Genomic DNA, 13,946 nt, shown 5'->3' with positions numbered 1-13,946 from the left:
AACATTTTAAAATGTCTCCTATAGTCAATTTTAATTAAAGTGATACAGGTCTTAATCTTTTTATTAATAAAGTGTATTTTGTAACATCTAGTAACTACAGAGAAAATATTTGTTTTCTTTTCAGGATACTCGTATGTTCAATGTAATTTGGTTATGCTTAATGTAATGGTTATATTTAATGTAATTTCTTTCATTTTTGAAGGTATCTGTACTGATTCATCTTTTACACCCAAAATTAAAGAGGATTTCAGAAACTCACCTGGACACACTTTTTGGATTAGATGCACAACTGGTAAAAATCATCGAATATATTATATGCATTAACCCTGTACTGTAAACAAACCTTCTAATACCAAATAACTCAAATTCTTTTTTTTAAGATCTTATGTTATTTTTGTTACATCTGATGTTGGAAAAATGATCTTTTGTATTTCTTTCTATTGATACTGATTTATTTGGGGAGATATTCTTAAAATAAAAGATCATTACTCCTAGTCTTAAACAACTTTGATTTTTTTTAGAAGTTCAAAGAGGATTATTAAAATAAATATGGATTAAAATCATGTAACAAATGGTGTACATTCTAATGGATCAAGGGAAGATTTATGCAGAGAGCGTTCATTTAATTTGCTCAGTTGCTGGATAAAGTTGATCAGCTGAAGAGAGGATATGAAGGATAAAAGACAATTTCAGTTAGATTGAGCCTTCCTCAAGAAACATATTATTTTTGCTTCACATGTGAAGTTAGCTTTTCCTTTAATTCCGTGTATAAAAACTGGTATGATTTGGCAATGGACGTACTTCTAAGTGTAAACAGAAAATAATGTGAACATTATTCTCTTTAAAAATAGATACTTTAATTTGCACATAGAGAATATTAACATAAGATTTTGTATTTTTGTCTGATTTTTAAATATTCATAGTACAGAACTGTTTTGTGTACTACTGCCATAAATGAATTCTTTAGATGACTGAAGAATTATGTACCAAAGCATGGAACTTTTAAAGCAGAAACTTAATGAATTTTGGGTAAGTATTGCTTTTTACATATGAGTCAGGAACATCTTATGAAACATCTTTTATCAAAAGTGTGCCTATGTAATTCCTTTGGGCGAGAAAATGGTTTTCATTTTAATGGAACAAAATAAAGAGAGCTCAGACTTGAATTTGGTTTCACTTTTCTTCAGCAATGTTATTTTATGTTAACGCTAGTAAATGTCATTTCAGACAGGATCAAAGTCCACTGACACTTCTGTATTTTGATCAACTGTCTTTGTTAGGGATATGTTAATGCACCCAAGAATAAAAGTATCGTTTGAGTTTTGATCTGACCATAATATATCTGGGTTCTCTTCTGCTCTTTATTCAGTTTCCTTTGTGCTTGGTGGTAGGTAATTTATGCTTTTGGTAATCCCTCTTTTCCTCTCAAAGAATGAGGATGGTACATAGGTATCTTTTAAAATACAGTAATCACAAATAAAGATATTCATTAGTTTCTTTGTTATAGACATGTGTATCAAAATTTAATGATCCTTCATTTAGAATAGATTAGATCAGAGATTTAACAATGCCATTTTATTTTGGAATCATAGACTGCTAATTATATCTGATGTACAGCTCTGGAAGCACTAGTGTAAATTCTGACAAGGGGTGACAGCATCATAAGATTGGTAGGGAGGTCAACATTTTACAAGCTGTATCTGGATTAGGCTTGGTGAGTATTTTTCTGGGCTGATTTTAGTGATCTTAAAGATCACAAGTGTTGGAGACATGACAGTCTCTGCTGGCAGTTTATTTCAGGACTTCATAATCCCTTCTACTGGAAATATTTCCTCATAACTAAATTTTCCTTGCTGCAAGGAAATTTTTGTCTTATACACCAGGGACATGGACAGTTATTCCTTTTTCATTTATGACAGCATTTTGAAGATTGTCTGAGCTAACAGTTATTTTTAATTATAGAAGTTGGACAGGAGCAATAGAACGTTCCATTCATTAATGCATCCATTATATATTTTAACTGCAAAATGAGAGAGCTTTTTGCAAATGGAAGTGATCTGATAAGATCTAATTTATTCAATAGCCCTTTCAGAAAATCAGATGAGGAGAAATGCTACATTTTAATGTATCAGCGACATTAAATGTAATCACATCTTGTTACTTCACATGGAACAGAAATGAGATTTTTAGCAAAGTTCAAAATTGGTAATAACAAAAAATAACCCTTTTAGTTGCCAATTCGGAGGAACACTTAAGCAAAAGCTTGCATTTATAAGTTTATTTGTATAAATACTCAAGAATCCTTTCTTAAATATGGACCAAACATTAAAGAACAGGGGCTGACAGCATTCTATATGATGGTGAAAACAAGCAGGATTTTATTGTGTGATAATGTAGAAATTAAGAAAAAAACAATTTATTAAAATGAATAACCAATACATATTTTATTTAAATTAAATAAAAAAACAGCTTTTATATTCAGAAATTTATATCGATGAGCTTGACTGCTTTGTGTTTCCAAGTAAACTGCAGTTTTATAGATTTTACTGCATTCAAGTTGAGTTAGCCATGTTAAATTATTCATTCTGTTTCATAATTCAGAGGATGGATAAAATACAGTTTGCTGAAAAAGAACAAAAGAAAAAAGGCAGAACAGAAGATGGCTCTGGCAGTAGTTCATTATGACATCCAAATATTAAAAACAGTTACACAGAAGTGGAGCATGTGGGTTCGGATTCACAAGGAAAAAATTGCATGCAAGTCTACACAGTTATTCTGCATAAGGGAAAAATCCATGTCATATAAGAGAAAATAAATTAAATATGCTTGGTCCAGTGATGTATTTATCTTTTTGCTGGGTTGTATTGCAAGATGCTGTTTGTTGACTGGCCTGTGGCTGCCTGGTTCCATGAATGCTACGAAAGGCAAAGTTTCTCTGAATTGCTTTGCTGGGACAAGTGATGGTGGTACACTTCTGTAAAGACTGAGCAGTGATGCTGATGAAAAGCAGGCGTGGGAGGTGGTAGGAAAGTGGAGTGTATGTCTAAAATACAGGGTGTTGTGGGCCAGTATTCTTTTCTGGGAAGAGTACAGTGATAGGGATAAAATGGGAGGAATCACAGATTCCTTATTATCTTGGCTTCAGCTAGAGCAAATCTTCATGGGAGGTGGACAAGGAGTGAAGACCAAAATGAAATGTCAGAAAACAGAAAAAAATAAATGCTTTATTTGCTCTGCCTGAGAATTTATGTTCCACAGATCCTGTAGGTATATTGATTGATTTTTATAATGTTTCCACACAACAGCTACTTTAAAGGTAGATACCGTTAACATTAATCTTTTCAAGTAAAAGTTCAGTAAAAGTAAAGATTGGGCCAAAAGTTCCACCTGTACCTATGGGCTTATGCTCAGGTAGTTGTGTATGGCTCACATATTGCTTTTACAGAGTTAGAGTGCCATGCTATTGTCTCCCCTGTTCTTTCCTGTTACTAACTTCTTTCTTCTCTTCTAAATATTACTTTCAAACAAGGTAGCTTTTGTTAATTCCAAATTCACAGGAGCAGGGGAGTCATCTATAGGGCGTAACTACACCATATATTCCCTCTATGACATATGGATAAACTCCATTCAGTGTGCCGGTACCAACATAAGTGTCGGGTTGCACTGTAAACAAGTTAACTGGAATGACTGAGAATTAAGAAAAAGAGAAGGAGGAGTAGAAAAAGTGCTGATTTTTTTTTTTCGTTGGATAAACGTTGATGACTTCTGGGGTCTGTTTATAGTAGAACTCTGTTACACTGTGACCCAAACCAAGGAAGGAGTGACATATAGAAAAAGTTCAAGAGTGAGCCAGGTGTTTTGAGAAAGTGTTAGAGGAGGGTGCCAATGTGCTGTTAGACCCTGACTGATTAACACCAAAGCATGTCAATGTAGGTGCAGTTTTAACTTGCTTTGCAGTCCTGAGAGTTTTTGTCTGCCTCCTTGGGTCTTCTAGATAATGAAAGTTTGGCATTATTTTGCAGGAATTTGGACTGCAAATCTTTCTGGTTTCTTTAACTGACAGATTAAATAGCATGAAAAGGTAGTAAAGTTTATAATTAAAGTGTAAAATGTACACTTGCTGAGGTATATAACTAAGTAGTATCTTACCAGAGATTTCCTACAATGCATTAGCGTATGAGCATGACTCATTTAACAGAAAACAGATTGTTAACATTTTGTCAGATTTCAGACACATGGGTAGATTTTCCACAAACAAAAATGGGTCTTAAATATTACTTTGTCATTATTTAGTTTATTTTAGTAGAATTTCAAGACTTTTTTTTTTGTTGTTGTTGTTAAAATAATAGTAGATAAGTGATTCTATATTGTCTATTTAATGTAACCAATTTTACATTTTACACCTCGAATGATGACTGACTTTTTTTTGGCAGAAAATTGCGCTAATCTCACTTATCTTCTCTCACCTTTTAGTGGCTATGAAGAGCATTTTTCCGTTGCATTTGCAACACATTTTACATACAGACTACTATATGGGTTTGGTTTTTTTTGTTTGTTTGCTTGTTTTTGTTTTGTTGTTGGTTTTTTTTAGATTTGTGCCCTGGACTAAAGAAAGCTCATTTTTTTTCAAACTTTTCTTAAAATTACTTTTTTGTTGTTATTGTTTGCATTAATTCAGTATGAACTTGTGATCCTTCATATACTGCTTTACTTGACCTTAACATCCTCCATTCTTTTTGTATGTTTAATATTTTAGTATAACACTTAGTACCTACTTCTACTGTATTTATTCTTTTGACTTGAACTTCTATGCTATCTGAAATATTATTAAAGTTTTCTTCATAGTATTTGATTTCATAGAGATCTCTATGTATCTTGCAGCTCCAGTATGAAATCACTGAATAATGTGGTAGTTCAGACTGTAGATCAATAATGTCTTACACACAATTCTGATAAGTCGGGATTATGTCATGTTTATGCTTTGCAATCAAACTCAAAATCCTATTGCAAATGTGTTAGTTGTATCTATTGTTGAGAGTTGTTACTTATTTCCTTACAAAAGCTGAACTGAATGGTTGGGGTTTTTTTTGTTAATTTGTTTTTGGTTTTTTGTTGTTGTTGTTGTTGTTTTTAATAAATTTCAATAGATGGTCATTCATCTAAAGCATTCAAATGATACCCTTCTTTTTACTTATCTTCAAACTGATTATTTATATTTTCAGTAGCAGCAAGCAGACTGCAAGATATCTTTAACAAAATAAGTTTAAGTGCTGTCTTGAAAGCTTGGCATGCAGAGGCCCACAGCTCTTCAAAAACAAATGCACATTTTGCAGTAAGTAATGGCACATTTTAAATATAAGCTCAGTGATTAGTGATTACCTCCATTAATTCCAACTGTTACAGAAAAGCAGCTAAATTATTATTAAATGAAGTAATTTACTGTACTACTGCTAGTACCGATGTTTAGTAATTGTGATGTTAGGGAAGCAGAACATTACCTCTGTGATCTAGATTATCATCACATGAGCAGAAGTATACTTATATCAAAAGCAGTAAAAAGAGTGGACTGTTGTTGTCTATTATCAGTGATGTCCCTGGCTTAGATCAGATTGCTGATGTCTTAGGAGAGCGTTACCCACTGAGATGATAATCAGCAGTGAAGATGCTTCTGGACTTCAGCCCTAGAATCCAAGAGATGTATACACATAAAGAGCAAGGAAAGGCCTCCGGAACCTCCTTCACACCCCAAAAGGATGTGGTAGCCAGAATGGGGAATCACCTGAGAGTAGGCAGCACATGAATAGCCCAGTATGCCTCACATTCCAACAGCCCTATCTAATCTCACTGTAAGAAGTAGAGTCATACTTGTTATTTCTGGGGAGATTTTTCCTGTCAAGAAGAGAATGCTATAGTATGCAGTGATGCTCAGCAGGTACTGCATGTGGAAGGAGAGTGATGGGAGCTGTAAGACCCAGTCATGGGTGGTAGCATGGAGATTCCAAAAATCGTGCTCACACGGATAGAATTCTTCTACTGTTTGGCTCCTTTTGCTTCTCCACTTGTAGAAGGATTGGTCAGAATGGAAAAAAGCTTTTGACTATTTACGCACTGCTGGCTACCAGGCACCAGTTGCCAAATCTTTTCTGGTGAAAGCCTATCTTCAATCTGGATTCTTCTCTATTATCTCAAATTAGTTAGCCGACTCTTGCTTTTATATTTATTTCTTGTCCCTCCCATACTTCTGTTTTCTAGCTGATATCTTAACATGCTTAAAAAGTTTGTCTGTCTGGATTGCATGCACAGAAGACGTCCTGTTTCTGGGCTGTATCAGGGCATACTCAGGACATAACATTCTTGTAATTCTTTCCTAACATTCCATTTGTAACAGCAGATATAAGGACTGATTTGACATCCATAATAGAATCAGAATGCATATAGCAGAAAGCATATAAATGAACCCAAGTATTTTGATTACTGTAGAAGTTTGTATTGTGTGCAATACTACAAACATTTTGGGTGCAATTATGTTGCCTAAATGTAGACTTCTGATGTAACTCAATATGCCTTTGACATTGGGAAATACTTCTCCAAAAGAGTGGTCAGGTGCTAGAATGGGCTGCCCAGGGAGGTGGTGGAGTCACTGGGCCTGGAAGTGTGCAAGGAACATTTGGACATTGTATTGAAGGACATGGTTAATGTGAACTATTGGTGATGGCTGGATGGTTGGACTGGATGATCTTAGAGGTCTTTTCCAACCTTGGTGATTCTATGATTCTGTGATCTCAGGCAAGACTAGACTAGACATACCTCCAGCTCTGTGCTCCAGAAGTGCAAGAATCCTCTATGAATCATGTAGATTTGCAGAACACCTTTTTTTTTTTTTTTTTTTTTTTTTTGGTAGGTAGGTATTTTGGGTAATCCAGGACATCTGAGATGATCCTGATTGACTTAAAAAGTCAATTAAGCATTAATGATTATAATACATACTAAATTTAATGGGCCAGAAGGACTTATTCCTACTAAGGATCAAAAAAATGTTCATAATGAAAATGACAGTCTGATTTTGATTCTCTTTGGCTTTCCCTTTCCACTCTTTTCTTCCTTTGCATTTTCTTTATTCCCGAATTTTCTCTTCTTCCATATTTCCTCCCTTTTTTTCCCTCATCTTTTCCCTGTAGCAATATTCAAATGAAAAAGAAACCAACCAACCAACAAAACAACACTTTATAACCCCTGAAGCTATCCTGTTTATAGAACTAAAATATGGGGGGGGGGGGGGAAGATTAAATGTTACTCCTATGTAGAGATTATAGCTGTTCAGAAAGAGCATTTCATGTTGATCTTTTCTTGCATTATATGTTGTTGGATACAATATAACAACAGAGAGATTTTTAGTAGTGTTATCTTTTGAAGTCTTGTCTTAAAAATGTGCATGATTCTGTCACGTTGTACACACAAACTAGTTCACAATGTTATAATTTGGAAATGCAGATTGTTTCTTGTTTGTCTATACTGCATTATTGCTGCAATGCAAAATCATAAGGTGTGCTCTAATATTGTAATTATTCTCAGTAATAGCAGTTAGAAAGTTTCACAGTAACCCTTATGTTACTACATCTAATTATATCTAATTAATTAACTATATCTAATTTAGCAGATTTCATTTTTTCATTATATTTCTGAATATCCAGAAGTATTCAAAAGTTTGAACCTGCCATTATAAAACTGTACTTCTCTTGTATCGTCTTTTTCAGAACCTGGCAAAGGAAAGTCAGAAAGGCTTTTCTGATTCAAATGGTCTTACCATCAAACATAAAACATACCATTTCCCAGAAAAAGCCTTATTAAAGGTTTGTGATTAAATAGAACGCTTCTGATGTACTAATTAATTTTTATGTGTATATTTAATTTTTGATGATATTTTTTATTTTAATTTTGTTGATATGCTTATGTGATGGAAACAAAGCATCCTGACTACATTGTTCTAGCTGCTTCAGTTTGAGTCAGGTGCAACCTCTGAAGGATGGAGGTATTCTTTTTCTTCCGTGTCAGGTGAGCATGTATTGCACGCCCCATTCTGACATCCAGAAGCTTCTACAAACTAAGGAGGAACAAGAAATCAGGAAATTTGTCAGGGAGATGGAGACTGGAACTCTTGAGAGAAGTAAAGGAGTTTGTTTACAATGGGTGGGAGCTCTTAATCCAAGCCCAGAAGATGATAAAAAGCAGTTTATTTTCTCAAAGATAAGACTGTATGGAGATTATGCAGCTCCGTAAGACTGTGTAAGTCTTGAAAGCAAGATTAGAGGAGTAGAATCTACTGCAAGGGCACAGCTAATAGGGAGAGATTTCTTTGAAAACATTCTAAACCAGTTTGTTTAAATTTGTTTGTTTGTTGAAAAGGTTGCTTTGTTCATTATTTTTGTGCCTTTACAAAATGTAGCTTGTTAATATACTAACTTCTAGAAAAGGAGGTAGTTCTGTCCAGATAAAAATGAGTCTTTATACTGGTAACAGTGTATATAATCAGTAGTACTTAATCTGTGGCAATATTTAAGAAAAACATCAAAACTATTAAATATTAGATGTAAGGCCTTCAGTTTTAGAGGACAGTTTGGCTACGTTACAGATTTGTTACTGCAAGTAATTGCAGTTGGGTGATATACTGTAAGTGCAGGTAAAATGTTTTTTTTCTGTAGCTTATGTAGAAGCTTTTATTTGTCCTATCATGTCTCTCTGCTAATTTAACACTGAGAAAACATTTAAGTGGTATTTCAGTAAGACAGAATGTGTTTTTCTTTTATATATTGTGGACTGTGGCCTATAGTAAACTCAGAATTTGGTTTTTGTCCAACAAAGCTTAAAACTCAAAAACAGATACTTAATTTTCATCATGTGCCTAAGGCCACTGAAGTCACAGGAAACTTGAATCTGTAAGCCTTTCCTAAATCGTGTACGTAGTTCTAGTGCTGTCATGCACATACAACACAGGGGGAGACCTTAGTCACCACAAAACAAGATACTTTAAGTCTTATTGATGTCATCTGTATGATTTCCACTGTTGGTGCATATGGTTTTCATGAACGTGAGATTGGTTTATTTTGGCCAAGTCCATCAATGGAGTCCATCTGTGCTATTTTCTTACTACTGGCTCATTCAGTAACTAGTGAATTTCTGCTGTCAAATGCATCAGCCACGGGCCCCATCCAGCGGCAGTGATATGTCTCCTAAAGAACTTGGGAATCATAATACTCATACCTCTAATTTCTCAGACACTGATGCGTGTTAATGAAGACTCTCTAATCTGAACTCCTCTTCCAAAACAAAGCACTCGAAAGGAAATGTTTCCTCCCATAGAAGTGTAAACTCCAATAACACAGAGGGAGAGATTAATTTTTGGTATGAGAAGTAAAATGAACAAAATTTGGTCTACAGGGCCACATCATAAGTTTCCGTTTCCTAGTAAGATAATGTGATATATGATAATAATAAGATTATATGCCAAAATGATTATATATACTACCACAACAGATAATAAAGATAATATTATATAAGATAATATAGATAATAGATAAAAAGATAATAGATAAAAAGGTAATATTATATGAGACATTATATATTACATGTGTCTACACCTATCAGACTTTTCATAACTGTGAATAAGTAATTCACAGTTATTATCAAGTTCTCAGAAAGACTGAGGTCTGCAATAGCATTTTTTCTTATTAAAAAAATTCGGTGGTAATGTAATCTTTCTGTTAGTTCCATAATGAACAATAACAACAGTAGCCCTCCTTATTTTCCAGTCTGGGAGGGAGTTGCTTCTTTCTTCTTAATCCTAAGCCCTGTTTTTTCAACATCCAAATCATGAGGTCAAAGTGTGTTATTCTTGTACCTCTTCTGTTTTGACTTAGAGGCACTTATCTCAAAGCAAAATTGACAGCAGTTACTTATGGCTTAAAGTTATTTACAGCTATACTGGACAGTGTATGTAAATCTCTGTCACAAAATGTGGGATTCAGCTTGTAGGCTGAGACCTCAAAAGACAAAATTCTATCAATAAGCTGAGAACTAGTCAGCTGAGCAAGTACAGCCGTTGGTGTGACCTGCAAATAAGCAGCGTGGTGTAGTGGTTTTAATCTGCCAACTGCATCTCGCTTGAGAAGTAAAATGATTGTTATTAACAGCTCAAACAAGAAAGAATAGCTATTTATCATACACTGCCTGTAGTTCTTTGGAGAGGATAATGTTGATGGTGCATTCTTTTTCTTAGTTTGCTGGGATTCTCAGTACTTGAGGGCAGGGTGGAGGAGTGGTGAAGACTCAGTCATATGTGGGTGCTGCTGCTGCAGAGAATTAGATCACACATAATTAATATCTTTGCACACAAAAGCCAGAATCCACATACAAAATTTCTAAGAGGGACAACTACTGTGTGGTATGCAGGCATTCTTTTTGATTAATGCTACAGAGCAGCTGTAAAAATACAAAAAATAAGATTTATCTTCTGTTTACATATAAAATTAATTTTATAGCCATTATAAATCAAAAATACTGTCAAGTGTTACCTCAGTGGCTTAGCAGAAAACATTAATGTTTTCCACTTCTCATGCAATTCCAACTCTGAGGTCTGGATCTGAAAAGCAAGGTAGTTTGCCAGCCTAGACATTGGTCCCAACATAGAGAATGATTTTATGTGCATTTGTGAGGAGAATCGAGTAGAAGATGAGAACAATACTGATTTTTAATAGGAAAAAACAAGGTGTAAGAAAAAAAGTTGAATAATTTACACAGTTTTAACCCATATTCCCATGACCCATATATGAAGGTGTAACTGTAGAAAGAAGAATTATTTTTGTAATTATTTAAATAGTGTTTGCATATCTAAAATCCAAAAGAGATACTTATTAAAATTGTATAATAAAATAAAATCATAGAATCATAGAATCATTTGAGCTGGAAGGGACCCTTAAAGGTCATCTAGTCCAACTCTGATGCAATAAATAGAAACATAAAGCAAAATTACTTCTATCAATTGAATTAATTAAGATCCAGCCTCTAAATTTAAAACATATCCATACAGTGATGGTTTAGTATTGCTTAACCATGGTCAATCAAGTTTTCAGTATTCAAATTCCTCAGAATGTCAGGTTTGCTGAGGATCATGGACCTGCAACTGTAGTTGAAAGGAAACTGTCTCAGCCCTTATTCTCATTCATTCATTCTTACCCCAGTACTGTTCTCCCCTTCGTGTTCATTATGGTTGTTTATATGGCTTTGTAGTGATCTGCATTGGGGAACAAGTGTGTTCAAAAAAACAGCCATTTTCTCCATCCATTGAATCAGTTGATTCAGTTCCTTAGTCCAGCTGCACAAGCACTTACTTGGTACAGGGGAAGAGATGGTGCATGAGTGGTGAGGAAATGGGTGAAGGGGTGAATCTGCATCTTACGATAGCAGCTGCAGATTTTGCTGATGGAAAAGTGTGTGTCTAACTTAAGCTTATTGGGATCCATCACTGAGACATTTCTTAGTAATGAGGCATGCTGAGCTGTAGTGGGCTGTGCTGTGATGTGTGGGAGCACAGCTGTAATACATCTTTCTGAGTGTTAACCCAAGTGAAGCTGGGACGCAGAGCAAGGGAGCCAATTCTCTCAGTTTTTGGTGTAGAGAGGGTTAAGGACTGGAATGAACAAATACAGAGATATGGAGGCATTCCAACTAGATGTGCCTAGATGTGACTTGGAAGTGTGAGGCGTTGGGTTGCACCTCTTGCAGGTTGTCTTAAAGCACATATGGAAGGACAGATGGAGACAGCTGTGTTGGAAGTATTTTTGCAAGTATATTTTGTGTGTGTGATGTGAAATAAATGGTACAAGCTATTACATAAGTGCTCTTGAAGGTGCCTGTGCCAAAAAATAATGGCTTTATTTATGTGTAAATTGTAGAGGGAACAAAAATTATTACAGAAGAACTGGGAGCTGTCCATATACACTGAGAACTGTTGCTATGGAGAAAGAATACCAAATCCTAATTTAGATGCTTCCATTTTGTATTTAAAAAAAAAAAAAGAAAATACAGCTTTCTGGTTCCAGAGAGAAGTGCAAACCTGTATTTCTGTCACCTAGTTGTTCTTTCTTCAGCTGTGTTATATTCAGTGCAGTAAATACAGAAAGAATTCTTCTGTTTGCTAGCAACAACTTCTACTTGCTACATATCTGTGACCATTTGACACGGTGGAAGGAAGGGATGCCATTCACAGGACCTCGACAGGCTAGAAAGGTGGGCCTGAGTGGATGTGATGAGTTTCAACACAGCAAAGTGCAAAGTTATGCACTTGGGCTGGGAGAATCCCAGGCATCCATACAGACTGGAAGGAGTGGTCCTTGAGAGCAGCCCTGTGGAGAAGGACCTGGGGGTCTTGATAGGTGGAAAAACTCAACATGAGCCAGCAATGTGCCCTTGCGGCTCAGAAGGCAAATGGTATCCTGGGCTCCATCAGAAAAGGGGTGGCCAGCAGGGACAGGGAGGTGATTGTCCTCTCTACTCTGCTCCTGTGAGGCCCCATTTGGAGTATTGTGTCCAGGTCTGGAGCCTGCAGAATAGGAAGGACAGGGAGCTGTTGGAGAGGGTCCAGAGGAGAGCCAGAAAGATGATCTCGAGACTGGAGCACCTCATCTATGAAGACAGGCTGAGGGAACTGGGCTTGTTCAGCCTGGAAAAAAGAAGGCTGCAGGGTGACCTCATTGCAGCCTTTCAGTACTTAAAGGGAGCCTACAGAGGGAAGGGGAATCAACTCTTTGAAAGGGTAGATAGCGGCATGACAAGGGGAAATGGTTTTAAGTTGAGGGAGGGAAGATTTATGTTGGATGTCAGGGGGAAGTTCCTTACAGAGAGAGCGGTGAGGTACTGGAACAGGCTGCCCAGACAGGTTGTGGATGCCCTGTCCCTGGAGCTATCAGAATAGCTTTTACATGTGGTGTTTTAATGTAGATGAAACGAAACAGCTGACAGTCCATGGAAAACATCAGTTTACAAACTCATATCCATCTTTCTCCATCACAGTTTTTGATTAAAGCTATCTTTTCTTATTCTTTTTTAAGGCTGTTCATAAGAGCAATTATTGACATTCTGCCCACATTTAAAGGGTGTTAAAGAGCTTAAGAATACTAAGAAGTATTTCATTTGAAATTAGCTCCTGGTTGTTTTTCATCTTTTTAGAATAGATGGATGTGTATGTATCATTTACTGAAGCTGTGCTTCCTAATGAATAGCTTTCAATACCATGTTTGTCTGTTTTTCTGACATAGATTTTCCATTATGTAAATATTGCTGATCTAGCAAGATGTGCTCAAGTTAGTCAAGCCTGGATGCTACTAACTCAGAACAGTTAGTTATGGAGTGATGTAAGTAAGATGATAATTGTCAATATTTTATTGCAATTTCATTTACTTTTTTAAAAGAATATAAAAAGGAGGCAGGTTGTTTTAAGAATGCTGAAGGCCTAGGATATAAATTTGATCCCACAATTTGACCTATTCTACTTGGCTTTATGAATAAAAATGTTGGAGCAACTGAACCAAAGTTGCTTGTGCAATGTCATTACGAAACCAGTGGAACTGAAAGGACAATTGGCCACTAATTCTTGGCTACAGTCTACTAAATTTAGACTTTTAAGTGAAGTATTTTAATCTCCATCAGTTGTCTGAACAGCTGCTTGCATTTCCTACTTTCTGCTTCAAGGCAGCTGCCTGTTATCTGTGTAAGGTGTTTTTTTTTTTTTTTTAATTGAACTTCTGATGTGTTTTATTTTTGTGTATATTTTGAAAAGTGCCTGTTCAAATTTGAAGCACCAACACCTAAAAGACATTGCAATGTCCAGCTTCTACGTGCATGTAGCCTTTATTTGGTCTAATCTTAAATTACTGCGATGACTTCATAATCTT

General features: G+C 35.6%; 1 protein-coding gene across 1 annotated transcript in view; it reads left to right on the top strand.

Moving 5' to 3' along the window:
* The window catches only part of FBXL13 (F-box and leucine rich repeat protein 13), a gene marked incomplete at its 5' end in the record, with an annotated part of 76,110 nt that overhangs the window by 6,276 nt on the left and 55,888 nt on the right, over positions 1-13,946 (top strand). Inside the window, 6 exon segments of the mRNA XM_085216855.1 lie at positions 203-292; positions 968-1,029; positions 2,602-2,756; positions 5,223-5,332; positions 7,755-7,850; positions 13,311-13,406. Of these exon segments, the coding sequence (XP_085072981.1) occupies positions 203-292; positions 968-1,029; positions 2,602-2,756; positions 5,223-5,332; positions 7,755-7,850; positions 13,311-13,406 (609 nt within the window).

Source organism: Meleagris gallopavo, chromosome 1 (genome assembly GCF_905368555.1).
Source record: "Meleagris gallopavo chromosome 1, MGAL_WU_HG_1.1, whole genome shotgun sequence".
Taxonomy (NCBI): domain Eukaryota; kingdom Metazoa; phylum Chordata; class Aves; order Galliformes; family Phasianidae; genus Meleagris; species Meleagris gallopavo.
The sequence above is the reverse complement of the archived record's forward strand: the minus strand, read 5'-3'. Positions and strand labels throughout refer to the sequence as shown.